General features: G+C 52.1%; 2 protein-coding genes across 7 annotated transcripts in view; one reads left to right on the top strand and one right to left on the bottom strand.

Annotated features, from left to right (window-relative positions):
* Positions 1-9,407, top strand: part of NRG2 (neuregulin 2) — a 200,874-nt gene extending 191,467 nt beyond the window's left edge. For all 5 annotated transcript variants that reach the window (XM_054488431.2, XM_054488429.2, XM_054488430.2 and 2 more), the window contains 5 exons: positions 113-215; positions 2,865-2,988; positions 3,333-3,460; positions 4,060-4,287; positions 7,207-9,407. In XM_054488431.2, the coding sequence (XP_054344406.1) occupies positions 113-215; positions 2,865-2,988; positions 3,333-3,460; positions 4,060-4,287; positions 7,207-7,975 (1,352 nt within the window). In that variant the 3' untranslated portion in view covers positions 7,976-9,407. The remainder of the gene's footprint in view (positions 1-112; positions 216-2,864; positions 2,989-3,332; positions 3,461-4,059; positions 4,288-7,206) is intronic.
* A 2,130-nt stretch (positions 9,408-11,537) lies between these two features.
* Positions 11,538-21,648, bottom strand: part of PSD2 (pleckstrin and Sec7 domain containing 2) — a 48,755-nt gene continuing 38,644 nt past the window's right edge. The window contains exons 9-16 of one of the 2 annotated variants that reach the window (XM_054488435.2): positions 20,135-20,178; positions 18,900-19,090; positions 18,663-18,733; positions 18,100-18,257; positions 17,111-17,255; positions 15,711-15,854; positions 13,399-13,628; positions 11,538-12,539 (exon numbers count right to left, since the gene is read on the bottom strand). In XM_054488435.2, coding sequence (XP_054344410.1) covers positions 13,425-13,628; positions 15,711-15,854; positions 17,111-17,255; positions 18,100-18,257; positions 18,663-18,733; positions 18,900-19,090; positions 20,135-20,178 — 957 coding nt within the window. In that variant the 3' untranslated portion in view covers positions 11,538-12,539; positions 13,399-13,424. Of the gene's footprint in view, positions 12,540-13,362; positions 13,629-15,710; positions 15,855-17,110; positions 17,256-18,099; positions 18,258-18,662; positions 18,734-18,899; positions 19,091-20,134; positions 20,179-21,648 lie in introns of those variants that run through there. The other variant, XM_054488434.2, reaches the window with a different exon arrangement.

The following is a 21,648-nucleotide window of genomic DNA, read 5'->3' as shown; positions in this document are numbered from 1 at the left end:
AGGACCTGAGCTGGGGAAAGCCTATGGCTTTGGGGGCAAAGGGGTCTCTGCACCACTAACCCTATGGGGTTTGCCTCCTGCCCCACCCCTCACATCCACCCTACCTCTGCAGAAGCCGAGGAGCTGTACCAGAAGAGAGTCCTGACCATCACGGGCATCTGCGTGGCTCTGCTGGTCGTGGGCATCGTCTGTGTGGTAGCCTACTGCAAGACCAAGTGAGTGTCAGTCACTCAAGCTGGGGACAGGCCAAGCCAAGGGATGGGCCTCCAAGAATGTTTGTGAAGAAGGCTTTCCTCCCCCACCCCACTGGAGCCCTCTATACCCTCCTAGGCCCCAACTACCCCTCGGGGGCCTCTGTAGCTGGGTGAGTGTGGGGCTAAAGATCTGGACCAAGAAGTAGAGGCAGAGGGTCAGGGAGATAGGCCCCAGGGCACTGACGAAGAATGGTTGTGAGCACAGGCTTTGGAAGAAGACAAATCTGGGTTCAAATCCAGCTCTGCTATTTCCCATGTAACCTTGAGCAAATTGATGGTTCCTCATGGGAATGATCCTGGTATGTACCTCAAAGGACACTGTGAGGACCTAAGCAGGAGCGTGCAGCTGACCCCACAGGCTCCTGGAGCAGGTGCCCTGTCAAGTGGGCAGGCACTGGGTAGTGTTGGGGAGGAGCGCAGAGAGGACAGCTTCATTCCCAAAGAAAGACAGATGCCTCAAAGCACTGCCTGACCCCGCCTTGGGAGCAACTGAGACAAGAGGACAGAGAAGGCGGGGCTGGGCCCCCTCTGGACAGAGAAGGCGGGGCTGGGCCCCTTCTGGACAGAGAAGAGGTAGGGGCAGAAGCTTGGGGCAAGGAGAATAAGTGAACAGAGAGGTAGCCGGGCAGTCCAAGCTAAAAGACAGCACAGATGAGGGTCAACTGTACTCCTGGAGCATGAGCAGCCCAGACTAGCTGGAGCAAAGGGCCAGGGACAGGAAAAAAGAGGGCACGAGTCTAAAACGATAGCTGGGACCCAGATGGCACCATAGGACCTTCGATGCCGAGCTAGCAAGTTTGGGTTTATCCAACAAAGGCTATAGATGTGCCTTTGTTGGATAAACCCAGGGTCCCTAGCTCGGCATCCAAGGCCCTATGACCTTCTGATGTGCTGAAAGATGACAGGTTTGTAACAACTGTTCATATCTGGAAAGCAAGGGTCTGGACTGGACAGAGCCACCATTCTGGGGACTCAGCCCCTGGTCTGGACTCATGCTGCCCCATCTGTGGCATCTGAAGTCCTGCTGGCCTTGTCTTGAATGAATCCAGGACCAGAAAGTCTGAAGGAGGGTCAGGAGGGAGTTGGGGCCCAGTGAGCCCAGAGGAGACTGGGCCCAAGAGGGAAAACTAAGTCCAAGAATTGGAGAAAACGCAAGCTGCCTGTCCTGCCCTCACTGCATTTACTCACTTCTTCAACAAACATTCAGGGCCTGCTGGACACCAGGCCCTGCCTCAGGCATACGGCCGGTGCTCTGAACAAGTGGTCCAGTGTCACGGGACACCTTTTAGAGGCACCTAACCTTGGCTGGGGAGCAGGAAGGGTTTCCCTGAGGAAGCAGCATTTAGGCCAGGGCCTGAGAGGTGAACAAGAGTTAGCAGGTGAAGAGGAGAGAAAGTATTCCAGGTGAATGGCCTGGCATGTGCAAAGGCCGGGAGGCCAGAGAGGGCGGGGCATAGTGGGGGAGCAGAAACAAGCTCACCACGGAGGCAGCTAGCTGGGGTGCTAGGTGGGCAGCGAGAGAAACAGGACACTAAGGCCCAATAAAGGGGTTTTATTTTCATTTTTGCGGGTACTTAGTAGGTGTATATATTTATGGGGTACATGAGATATTTTGATACAGGCATGCAATGCATAATAATCATATCATGTATTCTATTCATCCCCCCAAGCATTTATCCTTTGTGACCTTGAGCAAACTGATAGGTCCTCATGGACCTTTGTGTTACAAGCAATCCAGTTATACTCTTTTAAATGTACAATTAAATTATTATTGACTATAGTCACCCCATATGCTATTGAATACTAGGTCTTTTTCCTTCTAACTAGTTTTTGTACCCATGAACCATCCCCACCTCCCTCCCAACCCCCCACTTCCTTTCCCAGCCTCTGGTAACCATCCTTCTACTCTTATCTCCATGAGTTCACAATGAAGGGTCTTAAACAGGGGAGGGACATGATTAGATTTAATATCAAATAAATTGAGCATTTAATATGTGCCAATCTGAAGTGCCCTGACTCCCTAAGCCACAGCACCTGTTTTATTTTATTCATGGCACTTTATTGAAAGTATCTAGTTCATTACTTTGTTTATGTGTTTACCATCTGCTTCCTCTATTGGCCTGCAGGCTTCAGGAGGGTGGATTCCCTATCTACCTATTGTCTCTGCTCCAAAACAGTGTCTGGCACATAGCGATAACTCAATAAATACTAAATTAATGAATGAGGGAGAGAGAGAGGGAGTCAGCACTGTGCTTGAATATTTCATATACTTTTAATCCTCAATAGTCTTTGGAACGGATAAATGATCACCCTGTCTTATAGATGAGGAAAGTGAAACGTGAAGAGCTTAAGTAACTTTCCCGGGGTTTCATAGCTAGAAAGCAGTGAAGTTCTACTCTCTGGGCAGAGCCAGAGCTCAGTGCCACGACGCTCAGATCCTATTGGATTCAGGTGGTGGTGATGCTGTAGGGCAGCTTGAGTACAGGGAAGAGCAGTAGCCATGGCCACCCTGGGCAGGAGGAAAAGCTGTTTCCCTAGAGAGATAGCTAGGGAAGTTCATCGTTGGCGAGTGGGGGGAATGCCAGGCTCACCTTCCCTTCCCTTGTGCAGAAAACAGCGGAAGCAGATGCACAACCACCTCCGGCAGAACATGTGCCCGGCCCATCAGAACCGGAGCTTGGCCAATGGGCCCAGCCACCCCCGGCTGGACCCAGAGGAGATCCAGATGGCAGATGTGAGTGGCTTTCCTGGGGCCCCCTTCTGAGCCCTCAATGGACAGCCAGCCTTCTCATGCCCCCTGCAAGGATGGGCCAGGGCAGCAGCCAGCCTATCCCATGGCCAGCCTTGCCTGCTAGGCACTGCCTCACCAGGATGGCTGGCCTTGCTTTGCTCACTTCCATTAGGAAGGGGTGGGGGTTGATTTGCTGGAGCCATCGCTGCCCCAACATCAAGTCACTCTCACCCAGTGGGTCTCCCCAACCAGGAGCTCAGTCAGTGCTCATCACTTCCCTGTCTCCAACAAGAAAGAGTTAATTTGGGCCCCGGTCACTAACTCTCGCCCAACTCTGTCTGTTCCAGTATATTTCCAAGAACGTGCCAGCCACAGACCATGTCATCAGGAGAGAAACTGAGACCACCTTCTCTGGGAGCCACTCCTGTTCTCCTTCTCACCACTGCTCCACAGCCACACCCACCTCCAGCCACAGGTAGGCACCACCAAGGCCCATGGAAACTTGTAGACTCACATACTTCATCTGGCGCAAAGTGCCCACTTACTCTGACATCCAGAGCTAGTCAATACTCTCCCCTGAGCTTGCCACAGGAATCACAGCACACCTTAGCCTCCTCTCCAGAACTGCAGAGGCCAGTCCACACTGCACAAAGGCTCAGACAACTCAAAAATAACATGGCTGGCTCCCTTCTTCCCTGGGAGCACCAGGAAATAGTCAGGGTCCTCACATACTGGCCCCTGGGGCCGGGCTTCTGAGATAGGTAGCTAAGGACCACGGTGGTGGAAAGGTCCCAGACAGGGGGTCTAAGGTAAAGCTGGGGGGATGCTGGTTGCAGGAAGGAAAGAAATGGGTCTCTGCACATTATAGCTCACCCATCCATGGGACCCCAGCCCTCCTTCTTCCAATATTGGGGTTGGGCATTTGCAACAATCCACATCACCCCAGAGTGGAGAAGGGCGTTGAGCTAAGGGAGCTCGAGGTGGAAGAAGAGCCAGGGAGGTCCATGAGACCACGCCTGCTGGGCTGCCCTGCCCCTTCCTGACCCCTCGTCTCACCCCATCTGGCTTTCCCAGACATGAGAGCCACACGTGGAGCCTGGAACGTTCTGAGAGCCTGACTTCTGACTCCCAGTCGGGGATCATGCTATCATCAGTGGGTACCAGCAAATGCAACAGCCCAGCATGTGTGGAGGCCCGGGCAAGGCGGGCAGCAGCCCACAACCTGGAGGAGCGGCGCAGGGCCACCGCGCCACCCTATCATGATTCCGTGGACTCCCTTCGCGACTCCCCACACAGTGAGAGGTCAGTTCCTACCCCCTGGCCTATTCCCCACTTAGCCAGAGGGCTGGCACCGCTGGCCCAAGGCTGACCCTTAGGGCCCCTCAGAAACACTGCAAAGAGCCTAATCTCCACTTTTCATATGGGAAAACAAGGTCCTAGAAAAGGTGAAATGGCCTGCTCAGAGCCATCAGCTTGTTAATGACAGACTGGGACTAGAGTTGGGCCAGCGGACCCTGGTGGACCGTGACCATCTAATTTAATTGTCCTCCCAGGACACTTTTCACACTAGAAAAAGGACATTATTAATAGTTACACTGGAACATCCAGAACAAACAGGGAGCCGGGTGCGGTGGCTCGCACCTGTAATCCCAGCACTTTGGGAGGCCGAGGCGGATGGATTACCTGAGGTCAGGAGTTTGAGACTAGTCTGGCCGACATGGTGAAACCCCCATCTTTACTAAAAACACAAAAATTAGCCGGGCATGGTGGCACATGCCTGTAATCACAGCTATTTGGGAGGCTGAGGCAAGAGAATCCCTTCACCTGGGAGGCGGAGGTTGCAGTGAGCTGAGATGGTGCCACTGCACTCCAACCTCAGCAACAGAGCAAGACTCTATTTCAAAAAAAAAAAAAAAAAGAACAAACAGGGGCTGTTCTGGACAAACCAGGATACATGCTAGAAGTTCCATGTCCCAGCAGGAACAGAAGGAGACACGAAGAAGGAGTAGGCTGCACAGTGGGAGGGGAGGCTGCCTTTGAGGACACTGACCAGCACAAGATGACATGAGCCAAGAATGACGGCAAGCCTTGGCAGTATCAGCAACAAGTCCCCAGGGTTCAAGGCCTTGTTGGCTTCCTAAGCAGTGGATGCAGTAAGAACCAGGAAATGCCCCTTCTTCCCTGACTCCAAGCCAGGAGTCACAAGGGCCAGCACCCCTGCCACCTTGCTCAGCCCTGAGTGGCCCTCAGCAAGTGGGGTCTGTAGGAGGTGAGCAGGGAAAGATGAATGGTACTAAAAACTCCACACCAGGGAGCAGGGAGAGGAGCAGATATTCCCTTGCTCTCAACTCAGCCTACTCCATGCCAGGCCCTGTGCTGGGCAGGCCTGGCTGGGAATCCAGAAGTGGCCTGCCAGGTTCCTGCTCCCGAGGAGCTCCTAGCCACAGAAACAAACCAAGGAAGCTTACAGCAGCCTATGGAAAGTGCTAAACATGACACCACACCAGGGCAGAGAGACCCAGTCTGACTGTAGGTTCTGGGAAGCAGGCAGATTTTCTAAGCCCAGCTCCACCACCTGTGTGATTTGGGGCAGACTGATCACCTCTGTACCTTGTTCCCTCAGCTGTAGAACAGGGAGAACAATAGCTACTATGCATGGTTCAAGTGAAGGCCACCTGAGATCATGTGCACAGAGCTCTTTGTCTCATCCCTGGCATGGAGCTGATGCTCACTAGGTGTAGCTATTTATGAATCGTAACCACAGCAATGAGACTCCTTAACGGGTGGTAGGAAGGGGAGAGGCAGGAGAGCAGGAAGAAAAGCATTCTAGGCACGGGGAACAACTTGAGCTGTTCCAACAGAGGCACTTAAGAACAGGCTGATGAGTGAGGTGCCTGGAACAGAGTGGGCTGTAGGGAGCAGAGGAGCTGGGCCTGAACAGGCAAGCTGAGGCCAGACAGACTGACCCTGGGTGGGTAACCAGGAAGACCAGCTTCAGCAGAGCTGTGACTTTACAAGATTGCTCTGGGAACCGCATACAGTGAAGGAGGAGAGACCCTGGGGTGGACCCAGATGACCACATGTGAACAGGATGGGGTGGAGAGTGTGCTTCCGGAGAAGGGAATGGGTAGGACTCGGTGGTTAATCAGATGTGCCGGTGGGAGAGGGAAGAGGGAGGAGTCAGGCGATTCAGAAAAAATGATAATGGGGACTCCAGGCTGGTTCCAGAGAGCAGTGAGGTGCCCAGCTGTGCAGTTTGGAAGGGAAGCATGGAGGTGCGTGGCCCCTGTCCTGAGGTGACAACGGTGGGGCAGAAGACTGATGGGCTTACAAGGGGGATGTGGAGCACAAAAGGGAACAGGTACCCGGGATCCAGCCTGGGAGATACTAGCAAGGCCAGACTTCTGAAGGAGCTGGTGGTGTGGGGATGGGTCTGTAGCCACAAGCAGAGACACCTCAGTGGGATCTTGGTACTCCCCTGAAGCAGGTTTTGACTTCACTATAAGAAGGAATATTTCCCTCACTGAAGCCATCAGGGCATGGGTGGCATTGTCCCGGTGGGGCAGTGAGGCCAGGTCACAGGGGTATCTGAATGGAGACTAGTGGCTTCTGGAATTGGGCAGTATGAGTCCTGGTTCCTGACTAGCCGCAAGTCACATCCCAGCTCTGCCACTTCTTGGCTGTGTAAATCCTGAATAAGTCACTTAAACGTTCTGAGTGTTACTTTCCTGCGTGTAGAATTAAACGTTCTGAGTGTTACTTTCCTGCGTGTAGAATGGGACTGGCAGAAGGGTCTTACAGAGCTGCGGTATTAAACCAGATGGAACATGTACTATACCCCAGCGTGAGCCTGACCCCCTGACGGTGAGCATTCCCACAGCAAGTGACCATTCATGAAAGCTTACCAGGGTCAGGCACAGGGCTAACACATCCCACTGATACAATCTGGAATCATCCCAACAGAGCTATGGAATCAACACCATGGTTACGCCCGCGTAACAGATAAGGAAACCGAGGCTCGGAGAGGTTTAGGAAATTGCATAAGGCCACTGAGGGTTGCCGCCGTCATTCTTGCAGGCGGGGTCTCGGGCAAGGTTAAGGCAAGTCTGGGTCCGCCCCTCCCACCCTACCCCACCCCCCCCCCCAACCCCCTCCTCCCCCGCGCCGGCCCGGCCTGGCCCTGGCCCTGGCCCTGGCCCATGCCTCTGCCTCTCCCCGCAGGTACGTGTCGGCCCTGACCACGCCCGCGCGCCTCTCGCCCGTGGACTTCCACTACTCGCTGGCGACGCAGGTGCCAACTTTCGAGATCACGTCCCCCAACTCGGCGCACGCCGTGTCGCTGCCGCCGGCGGCACCCATCAGTTACCGCCTGGCCGAGCAGCAGCCGTTACTGCGGCACCCGGCGCCCCCCGGCCCGGGACCCGGGCCCGGGCCCGGCGCAGACATGCAGCGCAGCTACGACAGCTACTATTACCCCGCGGCGGGGCCCGGACCGCGGCGCGGGACCTGCGCGCTCGGCGGTAGCCTGGGCAGCCTGCCCGCCAGCCCCTTCCGCATCCCGGAGGACGACGAGTACGAGACCACGCAGGAGTGCGCGCCCCCGCCGCCGCCGCGGCCGCGCGCGCGCGGTGCGTCCCGCAGGACGTCGGCGGGGCCCCGGCGCTGGCGCCGCTCGCGCCTCAATGGGCTGGCGGCGCAGCGCGCACGGGCGGCGCGGGACTCGCTGTCGCTGAGCAGCGGCTCGGGCGGCGGCTCGGCATCGGCGTCGGACGACGACGCGGACGACGCGGACGGGGCGCTGGCGGCCGAGAGCACGCCTTTCCTGGGCCTGCGCGGGGCGCACGACGCGCTGCGCTCGGACTCGCCGCCACTGTGCCCGGCGGCCGACAGCAGGACTTACTACTCCCTGGACAGCCACAGCACGCGGGCCAGCAGCAGACACAGCCGCGGGCCGCCCCCGCGGGCCAAGCAGGACTCGGCGCCACTCTAGAGCCCCGCCGCGCGCCCCTCCGCCTCGCCCGCCCCACTATCTTTAAGGAGACCAGAGACCACCTACTGGAGAGAAAGGGGGAAAAAAGAAATAAAAATATTTTTATTTTCTATAAAAGGAAAAAAGTATAACAAAATGTTTTATTTTCATTTTAGCAAAAATTGTCTTATAATACTAGCTAACGGCAAAGACGTTTTTATAGGGAAACTATTTATATGTAACATCCTGATTTACAGCTTCCGAAAAAAAAAGAAACAAAAAAAAAGAGAGATGGGCCAATTTTTTGACTCTTTAATAGAAACCTATTTTGTGGTGCCTTTTGCTGTACGCTCATCTGGGGCTCCAGGGGACAGGTCTGGGTGGTGGGATGCTGAGAGTGACAGCAGGGAGAGAAGAGGCTGCGGGTTCTGGTGGGGGCGAGGGTGGGAGGCGGTGGGGGTTGGCCCTAAGGAAGAACTGAGGACAGAGTAGCTTTGCTCCCAGGCAAGAGCTGAAGTTCCCGCCCCCTGGGAGGAGAGGGCCAGGACCCTAGGCTTGGAGCTGGAGCTGGGGTAACTTCCAGGGGGAGATAAAGACACAGCTACCCGAATGGGGAAGCCCTGGCTACTCACAGCTGTTAAAAGAGGGGGGCAGAGAAAGGTCTCCCCAAGAGCCTGAGCCCAGGGAGGTGGCAGCTCTGCCAGGGGCCCAATATTGGCGGCTCCTGTCCCCCACAGCCTCCAGGACGCCCCTCCGTCCTCTGCAGCACCTTCGTTTACAGGTCGTCTTTTCTATTTTACACCTGCATGTCCTTTGCATTTCAGATTCTTTAGATTGGATGCATGGTCACGCTGGGACCGAGAAGAGCCACTCGACAGTGTATTCCCCTTTTAGCAATAAAGTAACACCATTTCCTTCTCACAGGCTGCCTCCTAGCCCCCAACCCACCTATGACATCCACTCGTCTCCAGTCCTGCCCTCCCACCCCCAAAAACTGGGTCCACTGCTAATTTGTCAAAAAGGTAATTGTTTAAAAAAAAAAAATCCCAAACAGAAACAGATGGGAATCCTGTCCTGAAATGTCTGAACACCTGACTGTTGACACTTGAACATTTTTATATTATAAATAAAATCAGAAATAACTCCTGTTTGACTGTGTGTGCCTAGCCTCAGATGAGGAGGGAAGTCAGAGCACGAAGTCCCATGGTGGATGTGGATGATGCTGGCCTGGAGGTTGGAGGGGGCCAAGGCAGTCCCTGGAAGGAAGTGACCCTGTCTCCAGTCTCTCTGGCCCCAGCTCCCAGGACAGACTCCAGCCCTCCTCCCGCTTCCAAGAATATTTACAAGGTGTCCCCACTGGCTGCTGGGGAACCTGGCCAAGGGACTGACACAAATTGCTCTGCTTCAAACTCAGCGTTGGAACTCTGGCCCAGTTCCTGCCCTGGATCTGTGGGCCGGACTGAGGCAAGAGTTGCCGGCCTAGGTGGGTGAGGAGGGATGGGTTGTGGGGTTGGTAATAGCACAGCCAAGGCAGGATGACCCTTGGACCCTGAGGCACATCACAGGCAAAGTCTGAACATGCAAAGTGGCATAACAGTGGTACCCTCAGCTGCCAGGAGGACCACAGCTGCTGCAGTTCATAAGCCCACAGGGTGTTGCTCTTTCCCCAACTTTATACCCCCTCAGAGCCAGGACCTGTCTAAACCCGCAGACCTGAGAGCGAGTACATGATTTCAGTATGGAGAAGGCAGATGGAGGCCCAGGTTCAAAAGCCTTTCCCCTCATCAACTAATTTAGTAAACCAGTGCCCAGCACCAGGAGCTATTCGGTTCTAGCCAGACACACGGACGTCTTCCACCCAAACAGCTGAGGTGGTTGGCATGCACACTCGCCTACACCTGTGTGTGTGTGTGTGTGTGTGTGTGTGTGTGTGTGAATCCCCCTAGGATGTGTGTAGTCAGAGACCTATAGGTGGGAGGGACAGAGAGGCTGTGGGTTGAGAGGGCTTCGGCATCAACAGGGCGTAAGTTCAAATTCCAGCTCTGTGCCTCCTAGCTGTGTGACGTCTCTAGGCCACAGTTTCCTTGCTGGGAAATGGGTGATGTAAATACCTATTCCAAAAGGTTGCTGTGGAGATTATAAAGTACCCATTGCTAATGCTGGCATGTGATAGATGCCTATTACATGGCTGATTTGATGGTGGTGATGACAATATCCTGTGCCTTGCATCCTTGTATCACACAGCCAGAGTGACAAAAACTAGATGAAAGGGAGGCGATGGAGAAAAATAAAGAACAAATTAAAGTTATTGTATTTATTGTGGGGGCGCTGGGAAAAAGTATCTGCTACAAAAAATTTTAAAAAGGAAAATAATGAACTCAATCCTGCATAAACCTGCAACTCACTGGCCCCTCCCGGCCCCCTTCTGTTGGTCTCATCCAGGCCCCTCTCTGCTGTCTCTGGGTTTGTAGTTGACTTTAAAATTCTCTGAGAGCCAGTTATTCTTCTATGTGACTTGTGGCTTCTGTAGGATCCCAAATTAACTCCATATGAACTCTTGGGGAAACCCATTGACCTTTGTGTGATCCAGCTTATTGTCCTCGTGCGACCTTTCTGAGGGCTCTAGGTTGCTGTTGCTTTCTAAATTTTAAAGTCAGAAGCCCACCAGTGAACCCACCAATCTCTATGTGGCCGTCGGCTGATTCTGAATGACCTCTTGGTGAACTCACCGATCTTTGCATGAGCATCAGGTACCTTCATTATATGCTTTGAATCCTACAGTACCTGCCATATGTGCGGAGAGTCCAAGGCCAGAACCTAACAGAGTTCATTCCTCACCTGTCATCCACCCATTCATTTCACAGGTATGATTAGGACCCCGGAACACATGTGGCCAGAGAGGCCCCTTCTCCACTCTGCCTCTCAAACCTCTGCCTTGGGAAGCCTTCCCAGTGGTCTTTTAGGAAGAGTTGCAGTCCTGTCAAGCTACTTCCCTACCACCGCCCCGTCGCTGGAACACGTAGGACGACGTTCAGGCAGCTTCCCAAGTCAGAGGCTTCATCCCCACTTTCCCAGTTCTTTCTTTTCTCTTCCAGGTCATTTTTTGGCTTCTCTTTCCAGCCACTCCCAGAGGCCCAAGTGGTAATGGTAACTGCCTGTTCTTCTCCTCACGAAACTGTGAGCCCCACGAGGACAGGCAGCCAAACTTCCTCCCATCACTGTATCCCCATCACCCCGCCCAGCGTGCAGCACACAGTTGGCTCTCATTGAATGAGAGGATGAAGGCGCAAGAGACACCATCCTCAAGGGGCAGCCCCCAGAAGTCCCTGAGCCCGGGGCCACTTCCCAGGACCACCAAGTGGCACAAACCACTTATTGCATGTCACCAGTCCTGGATTTGCACAGTCCTAGAAAATGGGCATGTTGGAGGCAGCAGTTGTGGGTGGTGAGGATCCATTCGAATGCAGGAAGAACTATTAGAACTTTGACTTAGATTTATTTTCATCTCATCTTTTTTAAATTTCTATTTTTGTGTATGTTTTATAATGTACATAATATTTTAGTACAGTAGTACATGTATATAATTTACAAATAAATAATTATACAATTAAGGAAGTGAACTAAACATTTTTTTACTGATGGGAGGCACAACCTGTGCTCAGGAAGCACATCTGTCCACAGCTGCCAGAGCTCTTGGCTCTGCTCTCCACTCACCCGCCCTCGGGAAGCGAAGGGTGGGACACTGACCCCAAAAATCACAGAGCTTTTGAGGCAGCATGGAGAAAGTACAGAGAGCTCTTTTGTGGTGCCACATTGCGTTTTCAATTTCATTTAAGTGAACATTTACTTCCTGTAAGCAAAACGAAGGGGCCAGATGGTTTGGGTCTAAAACACACTTCAGCTGATCCAACTTAAATAATCTGAATTTAAATCACTACATCTCTCCACATACTCAATAGCCCCTTGCCTCAAATGTGAGTGGGCCTGTAAAGTTAGATACTTAGTTGCAAGCCTGGCTTATTTTATTAACTAAGTGTGTTACCACTGGTGCCAAATTCCTGGCCAAACTACAGTAATCTATTTAAGCAATAGAGAGGATTCGCTCTTCATAGCCACACTGAATGTGCCATCACCCCCACCCGCTTGTCAGTTGGAGAAATGCAGGGCTTAAAGGTGCTAGCTAATCCGTGATCGTCAAGTGGCAAATTTCTCCACTCTTCCCAGATGCAGCCTTGGCTAAGCCTTTCTGATTCACTAGACAAATGAAAGAAATAGCGACAGAAAAACACTCAATAACTTGTCGTTCCACCTTTTCCCACAACCAAGAATTAATGGCTTTCATAACCATCCTCCGACTAGCATCTTTGGGCTTGTTGACAAGCGACCATTTGCGAGGCAGAGTGTCTTTTATTCCTATAGCAGTAGATCTGTCCAAGAGGCCACCTCTGGAGCTCAGAGACCTGGCAGCACCAACATAAAGACTCAAATATAAACAGGGCCGTGGTCCCATCCGACTCACACCCCAGGATATCCATGGGACAAATGGGGTGGTGCATACACGCTCTATTTTTTCCAAAAGTATCATCTGTAAGAGCAGTAAAAGTCACAGGTCAGCTGGAAGAGGGAAAAACAGGGCAAGGAAGGCCAGCACTGCCTCCCCCTTCCCTCCCAGAGCGTCAGGAATGCCAGGGGGCCAGGTGCAGCCATCCTTCCTAACAGGGGAAGCTCCAAAATAGGCTTTTCCTTTATCTGATTTCATCCTCTAACTGATTTCAGTTCCGAAACCATCTTTCAGGGGTTCCTTATGTATATATTCTTCTTATAGATGTATATTTGTGTCTGTATAAAAAGGAGGCAGTGTGATCTCAATGGATGAAAAGAGGTGGATGCACACGTGAGTGGAGTCAGCTTGACACTGAAAGGGCACAAGCCTGGGTCCCAGATTATTGTGATGTGAGGCAGGAGACCTGGGCATGGTTCTGGAGGCTGCTGGGAGGAGAGGATGGTGCTGGTGGTCGGCAGACCTGCTGCTGGTCAACTCAAAGGAAGGAGGAGGAGAAAGGGTGGGGTTCCAGCTGAGACCTAGAGTCAAGACCTACCCTCACACACAAAAGAGATGAGGAGAGGAGCTTGATGAGAAGAGAAAGACCTGGGAAGACAACAGCCCTTCCACCTTCTCCAGCGAGGTGGTGTCTAGAGCATGCACACAACTGGCCTACAAAATGAGGCTCCATGGTGGAGAGGAAAACAAGGGCCAGGGAGAGGGTCTGATGCCCAGAGATGCCCAAGGAAGCAAGGAGATCAATGCCACAAACGGCATCTCCATCTCCTGGGCCCACAGGCTTTCTGCACCCCTCTGGCTGCCCATCAACTGCCTGGAGCTTGGTCCAAGTGGCCCCTGGCTGGAATTGTGCTCACTGACCCCACTGGAGACATCTGCCCACCTCTGGGATCTGCACATCCATGTCAGCTAAGTATCAGGCCCAGTGGCATCCTTTGTGGTTTTGCTGCCAGTCACATGGCCCTGGCTGAGGGCAGGACTTGAGTGTGTCTTCCGGAGGGAAGGGTCATCCCCTTCCAGAGTGGCCAGCCGGGCCTCAATCCGCTCCAGATCATCTGAGCCCACTTTGATTTTCACAGCCAGGAGGTGGATATAGGTCTCATAACGGCTTTTCTGGGGAAAGGCCAAACACAAGGTCAAAAGACAACAAAATAAGAAAAAAGTATGTGCACCTTATATGACAAAAGAGTAATTTCCTTAATATGCAGAGAGCTTTCACAAATCATTAAAAAGAAGATGAACAGTCCAATTAAAAAATAAACATGCACATAAACTTCATTCATAATTTGAAAAATCCAAATAATTGGCAATGATTTCTTGGATATGACACCAAAAACCCAGGCAACAAAAGTAAAAATACACAAATGGTACCACATCAAAATTGAAAACTTCTGTACATCAGAGGATATAATCAACAGAACGAAAAGGCAACCTACAGAATGGGAGAAAAATATTTGCAAGTCATATATCTGATAAGGGTCTTGTATCCAGAATATATAAAGAACTCTCAGAATGCAACAACAGAAGACAATCCAAAATTTTTAAATGGGCAAAGGACTTGAATTTACATTTCTCCAAAGAAAGCATACAAATGGCCAACAAGCACATGAAAAGATGCTCAACATCATTAGTCATTAGAGAAATGCAAGTCACAATGAGATATCAATTCATACTCTTACTACTATCAAAAGAGCAGAAAATACATGTTGGTGAGGATATGGAGAAATAGACAGAACCCATGGAGAAATGGAGCAGCTATTATGGAAAGCTGATGGTTTATCGAAAAGTTAAAAATAAAATTACCACATGATCCAGCAAGACCATTTCTAACTATAAACCCAAAAGAGTTGAAAGCATGGTCTTGAAGGGATATTTGTATACCCATTTTCATAACAGCATTTTTCACAATAGCCAAAAGATGGAAGTAAGCCAAGTGTTCATTGATGGATAAACGGATAAACAAAATGTGGTGTATACATACAATAGAATATTATTCAGGCTTATCCCATTTATGCCTAGTGTTCCATTATTGGAACGTTAAGCTCATGGGGGTTATTTATATCATACTGCTCAAGGTCATCTCCAAGGTCTGATTTTTTTCACCAAAAAAAAATGTGCAACCTCCGACATAAATGGGTTAAAAAGAAAGGAAAGTCTGACACACGCTACAACATGAATGAACCTTAAGGACATTATGCTAAGTAAAATAATTCAATCACAAAAAGATAAATTCTGTAGGATTCCACTTAGAGTAGTCAAAATCATAGAGGCAGAGAGTAGAATGGTGATTGTCAGGGGCTGGAGGGAGGGGAGAATGGGAAGTTATTATTTAATGTGTACAGAGTTTCAGTTTGGGAAGAGGAAAGAATTGTGGAGATTGGTTACACAACAATGTGAATAGACTTAACACTACTGAACTATATATACACTTAAAAATGGTGAAGATGGTAAATTTTATATTACATGTCTTACTGCAATTAAAATGTTTTTAAATCCAAATTAAAATAGTAATGAGGCTGGGTGTGGTGGCTCACACCTGTAATCCCAGCACTTTGGGAGGCCGAGGCGGGTGGATCACCTGAAGTCAGGAGTTCGAGACCATCCTGGCCTACATGGGGAAACCCCATATCTACTAAAAATACAAAAATTAGCCAGACTTGGTGGCATGTGCCTGTAATTCCAGTTGTTCAGGAGGCTGAGGCAGGATAATTGCTTGAACCCAGGAGGCAGAGATTGTAGTGAGCCAAGATCGTGCCACTGTACTCCAGCCTGGGCAACAGAGTGAGATTCCATCTCAAAAAAAAAAAATAAAATAGTAATGAGATACTAATTGTTAAACCTATCAGGTTAGTGAAGATTAAAACGTTTTGCAATGCCCAGTGCTGGTAAGGGCATGGAGAAATAAGTACATTCACAAATTATTAAAGGGGTTAGAAATTGGCACAAACATTTAAGAGGAAGGTTTGGCAGCATCTGAGGGCCTTCATCTGAGCTTCTGCCCCTCACCGCTGTCAGGGAAGGCTGGCACTCTGGAAGGACTGGGGACTAAGGGTCAGGGGACCCTGTTCCCTCCCAGCTCCCACATGAACAAGCCCCTTTATCACTAGGTTTCACCTCCCCAGTCCCACATCAGGCCAGGCAGGAAGGAGAAAGAGCAGGGCGCTGGGCTTTGCAATCCAGCCCCCCAAGGCTCACCTCGAAGGTGAGATAATGCTCCTTCAACCGGTACTCCTCGGCCTCCTTGGACTTGATGCCCCTCTCGACTGGGTGACACCTGTGTTCGGCCAGCTCCACAGTCAGCTGCCTCAACTTATTCTCATGAGACCGCAGTTGCTCCTCCTGCGAAGACAAATACTGGACTGTGAGGCCTTACTCTCAGGATGTCACAGAGTGGCTCAAATCCTGTTCTACCAGGAGCTGCTCCACCAAAGGGAAATGAAGGCCTAGCCAGCGTCACCAAAATGTGGGGACAGAGCCAGGCTCTGGATCCGAGGGCATGCTCTTCCTCCCACCTCCCTTCCTCCTCCCCCAGGTCCCATCAGCATCAGCTTTCCTGGATGTCCCCCCAGCCACCCCACCACAGGCTCGGGAGACAAGAGATGCTCACACTTATATGTGCACATAGACAGTCCCTGACACAGACACACAATGACCCCCACACACAACCCAGCTCATATGCACTCTCATGTGCACACACAAACACCCCGGACCAAGGCCAGCCTGGCCCCGCTATCCCCTGCTCCATATGATACACGCGTTCTCTTACATTCATGCCCAGATACACGCAATGGTTGCAGACCCAGGATCACACCCAAAGACAGGCAGAGACACTGTCGCTGATGGGCAAACGCACACATCCCACCCATTACAGGACAGCCAGGCCCCCTGGTGCTGTGTGCTCATGCATGCATGTGTGTATGAGTCACCACCTGTGTGTTTACACATGTGAATGTGTATGGTGTGTGCGCATACATGGTGTGTGTGCATTGCACAGAGGTTCTGGGCAGAAGCAGGAGCCCAGGAGCTCAGTGGGGAGACCCGGGACAAGGCCTAGTGGGAAAGGCCGCTGGCAAAGAGGAAGTGTGGGGCTTCCGCTGCCCTCTACCTCTCAAGCTCCGGGCCACCATTTCTCCTGTCCTCTCCAAAGAAGCCCTGAGAACCTGCAGCATGGGTGAGTTGGGTTTTCTAGGATTACAAATAAAACATTCAAGAATAGGTGAGAGCAGCAAAAGAGCACTGGATGAAGCGTCAGCCAGGTGTCACCTGTGCAAGCTGCCTGTGACACACAGTCTCTTGCATTTGTGCCCAGGTGCATACAAGGCCACCAACTCTCGGTCACATCCACAGGGATGCACTGGCATAGAGGCAGCTCCATCCCACTTGCCACAGCCATGGCCCCTGTGTGCCATGCCTTGGTCTCCCCCGTCGACGTGGGGGTGGGGTGCGTGGGATGGAGGGAAGAGGTGTCCTTCTCTGGTGTCCTTCAGCCCAGGATCACCCAGCCTAGAGACAGAGCTGGGGTGGGACTGCTGGATGGGGGCCTGGGCTGAGGATGGCAGCCTGGGGAGGCAAAATGTTGACCCAGGAACATGTACCTGGCAGAGGCGGGTGGTGCAGGAGGGCAGCAGGGGCCGACAGAACTTCTTCATGGAGCTGACAGCGGCTGGGAAGGCCGGGGAAGAGAAGATGGCTGCCACCAGGTTGATCCTGAGGATCCAGGACAGCATTTCTTCCTTGCTCCTGGGGACAGGATGGGGAGAGGGTGCCGGCCTCTCACACAGGACTCCCAGTCCCCCACTCAGCATCCCGTACCCAGCACTGGGCCTGGCACTGAGAAGGCACCAGTACCTCTAGATGGGTGAGTAAAGGGGAGAGGGAGGCATGGGGGCTGGATGGGCCTGGCCAGAGCTATGCAGGGAGCTCCCTTTCTGTCTCAGCTCCCAGGCACACTGAATCCTCATGTGAAAATCAAACTTCCCAGGTCCACAGTTAGTGGCCCTGGAGTGAATGGGTGGGAGTGACTGTGGACTGGGGATCATCGGAGGCAATAGCAACTGGGTGACCCCCACAGCCCTCCTGCCCTCCCCCGCTGCCTGCCCAGCACTGGCACTGTGATCCTGAGGCCTCATCCACTAGCCTGCCTCCTTGCAAGCTCATGTGACATGTGCACCCCAATCTCAAGTCACAGGAGGACGAGAAGTGGTAGAAGGACAGCCTTACAGGTTACCGGGAGGGTGCATCTTCCCCACACTTAAAGTGAAGGATGATTCGTAAAGATGCCACCTGCCCCACATTGCAGACTCCAGCGCACTCGGCAGCCCCTGCAGGGCTTGTTAAACACAGTTGCTGGAGCCATCCCAGAGTTTTGGGTTCAGTAGTTCTAAGGTGGGGCCAGAGAGATTGCAAATGATGCTGAGGGGAACCACACATTGAGAACCACTGCTTTGGGGGGACCCAGCTGTCGGTCTGTGTCATGTGGATACACATGCTCTGTTGCTGACTCACAGGAAGGAGAGGGGTTGTGTGCTGGGTCACTGTGGCCCTGGGCCCCAGGTGGGAGTGAGGGGCTCCAGCTCCTACTCACGGTGCCTGGAAGAGGAATACCCTCCAGTCGGCTGTCTTAAGCTTGAGCACGTTGGACTTCTTGCTGTAGTCAGAGGCCTTGGTGGCCAGAGCATGATGCACGCGAATGGCATTCTTCAGGTCACCCTCTGATAGAGCTTTGTCAGGTCTGTACTCATCCTGGGTGGGGCAGGATGGGCGAGCTAGGGCCACTGACCCACACCTTCCACTCTCCCCTCCCCTCACTCCTCTCTGTCTAACCCTATAGCTCCCTTAATTTTCTGTTCCTGCTGCCTCACCCACCCCAACAAGAATCCAGGTACCCCTCCCCTTACCCCAGTTTGTCCCAGAGGCCTGAACAAGCCTCACGCTGAGAGTCCACTGAGCCACTGGGCACCAAGTTCTCCCAAAAACCTCCAAAGCCCTGAGTGGGCCCAAGTCTGGGGAAGGGCCCAAGTCTGGGGAAGGACCCAGCATGTGCCTGAGCCCCAGGTACTGCCTGGGGCCTTCGGGGTGCCACAAGGCCAGGGCGGGATGGGACTGAGCTGGCCCTTTCTGAGTAAGGTCTCTGGGGCAGTCTCTCACCTTCTGCAAGTACAGGATGGTCCCTTTGAGCACTGCGTAGAATTTCTTCCAGCCACGCCTCCCACGGGGCGCTGGGGAGGAGGGCACTGGTAGTGTGGCTGCAGCCACCCTCTGCAATCTCTCTAACCCCACCTCCCACTACGTGTCCACCTGTATGTTCGTTCCCAAAGAGTGGCCTGGGGCACCCCCCTCTGTGCCAGCCTCCCTCCCATGCCCCTCTCCCAGCCTGACACCCACTCCTCTTGCCATCCATGTCAGCGTGAGTCTTCCGGGTCAGGACGCCGTGCTTATAGGTGGTGGCACTGAGCGCCTGTGGGACATCCAGGAAGGGGTTGCCACCATCCAGGATTCGCGTCACCTTCTTCGTGCCTGTCCCGAACTTGTCATCCACCAGCTCAGACAGGGATTTCCTCAGCTCGTCCTCATCACTAGGGAAGTACTAGACCTGAGCACCCCCTTCAGGGAGGCCTCGGCCCCGCATTGTCATGGCCTTTCCCCACCAGCCTCCTCTCCAGGAGCCAGGTTCATGGAGGAAGAGCAGCCCCAGGAGGCAGAGATGAAGAGATTCCAATTCCAGACCGCATATCCAGATCTCTGACCCCTGCTCTCATCTCCACTTCTGACCTCTGACCTCTGACCTCTGATCTTTGATTTTTGTCCTCCAAGCCCCAATTGTCACCCTTGATCACAAACGTGGAGACTTAACTGTCACCAGGTCTCCTTCCTAGTCTTCCTTCTCCTCTCTCCATCCCAGGGAGCACTAACCGTGGCCAGACTGAAGCTGCTGCACAAACCCCACCGACATGCTGGCAGTGGGAGGCCAGCAGGTAAGGCCCTGAAGTCTGGGCCCCCATGACAGCCCTGGCAGAAGAGTGCCAGCTCTTCCCTGTGGGGTTGGAGTTCCTGCTAATCCCTGCCTGAGGCCTCTACATGGACCTTCCTGCCCTGGGGAGCACAGCAGAGCCTTTCACGGTCTCCCCAAACAGCAAGGTCAACACCCCTCTTTCCTGATGAGACCTACAGGTCTCACTGCCTTTGCAGGGGAAGAAGTTAAAGGGCACTCTCCCCTTCCCACTGTCAGTAACAGTCACCACCTAAACGTGGTCATATTCTCCAGGTTATAGAGGCCTCATGCCTCCTGTCTGCCTACTTCCCAAAGGGAAAGGAGCGGTCATCGATGGGAATTGGAACACTATCCCCATATAGAAAACCAGCTGTGGACATCATAGAACTAAAGTCACAGTTCAATCTATTCTATAACAATGCAAACATTGCACTCTTTTTCTCAACACAGAAAATGAATCCAAAGGGGAATTCAACACCAGGTGTGCGCCAGCTAGACACAGGTGTCAGGCCCTGGATTGGGAGGGATCAGCACCATGGAGAGTGGTCAGAATGACGGACCTGCACCCTCACACTCCCCCACCCAGGGATGCAGGCTCCCCATACCTGTGCCCATAGTCACTACTCACATGGCCCATTCCAGCTTTTCATTCTTGATGGAGTTGTAAAGGGTCTGGGAGAGGGAAAAGAGAGAGGGGGGAATTCAGGTGAAGAGTCAAAGAAACCCCCATCTACCACCAATAACATGGGTACAGTGAGGGAGCACCTTTTCAGCCAATGGGGCAAAGTGGGTGTTTGATTCATACTTATTTGTTAGATGGGTAAGTGAGTGGGTGGGTGGGTGTACGGATGGGTGGTATTTAATTATGTGATCACTTAATGTCAATCTCCCATAGGAGACTGTAAGCTTCACAAGGTCAGAGGCTGTCCATTTGTTCACTACTGAATTTCCAGTTTATAATCCAGAACTTGACATACAGCAAGTGCTCAACAGGGTAGATGAATGGATGGGAGGATGAATGGGAGGATGGGTGAGTGAATGGATGGATGGGGAAGTGGACAGGTGGAAGATGGAAGGATGGGTAGGGAAATAAGCAGGTGGATGGGTGAATGAATAGAAGATGGGTGGGTAGACAGAGGGTATATGAGGAAGATTTAGAGGTGTATGCATGAGGATATGGGTGGGCAAATGAATGGCAGGGTGTTGGGTGGATGATTGAGTAAATGATTGGGTTGATAGATTTGAGGATGAATGGGTGGGTGGGTTGGCGGGTAAGTGAATGGGTGGGGAATGGGGGTTGGGGGATGGGTGAGTAGATGTGGAGATGTTTGTCAAGGTGAGTAGATGAGGGAGTGTTTGAGGAGTACAAGGTGTCTGTGTGGGTGACGGGTGAATGGGTGAGTGGTTGCTATGCGAGGAGTGGGAAGGGAGGGGTGGGGATATATATATATATATATATATATATATATATATATATATATATATATATATGGGTGATGGGTGAATGGGTGGGTATATGGGCAGGTGAATGATTGAGTGGCTGGGTGGATGCATGGGAGGATGAGTGGATGTGTGCAGAAGTGGTTAGATAGGTGAATGAGTAGTTGGGGAGAAATGGATAGGTGGATAGTGGGACTGGGATTGTTTGATCTCACAAATATGTTCTTAACAAATGCTTCTCAATGGTGAAGAATATAATATAGTAAGAAGAGTGATGGAGACAATGTTCTACGGAACATTGGGGTTTGGATGGAGACCTCCGAACTCATTATTCAGCTACCCCTGTAGTATCATCAGATTCTTCAAACCCACTATTTAAAAATGAAGCTGGCTGGGTGCGGTGGCTTACGCCTGTAATTTCAGCACTTTGGGAGGCTGAGGTGAGAGGGTTGCTTGAGCCCAGGAGTTTGAGACCAGCCTGGGCAACACAGTGAGACCCCCAGCTCTACAAAAAAAAAAAAAAAAAAAAAAAAAGCATAAAAATAAAAATCGCCAGGCACAGTGGCATGCACCTATAGTCCCAGCTACTTGGGAGGCTGAGGCGGGAGGATCCTTTGAGGCCAAAAGTTCGAGGCTGCAGTGAGCCATGATTGCATCACTGCACTCCAGTGTGGATGACAGAATGAGACCTTGTCTCAAAAA

The sequence above is a fragment of the Pongo pygmaeus genome, chromosome 4, assembly GCF_028885625.2.
Source record: "Pongo pygmaeus isolate AG05252 chromosome 4, NHGRI_mPonPyg2-v2.0_pri, whole genome shotgun sequence".
Lineage (NCBI taxonomy): Eukaryota > Metazoa > Chordata > Mammalia > Primates > Hominidae > Pongo > Pongo pygmaeus.
The sequence above is the reverse complement of the archived record's forward strand: the minus strand, read 5'-3'. Positions and strand labels throughout refer to the sequence as shown.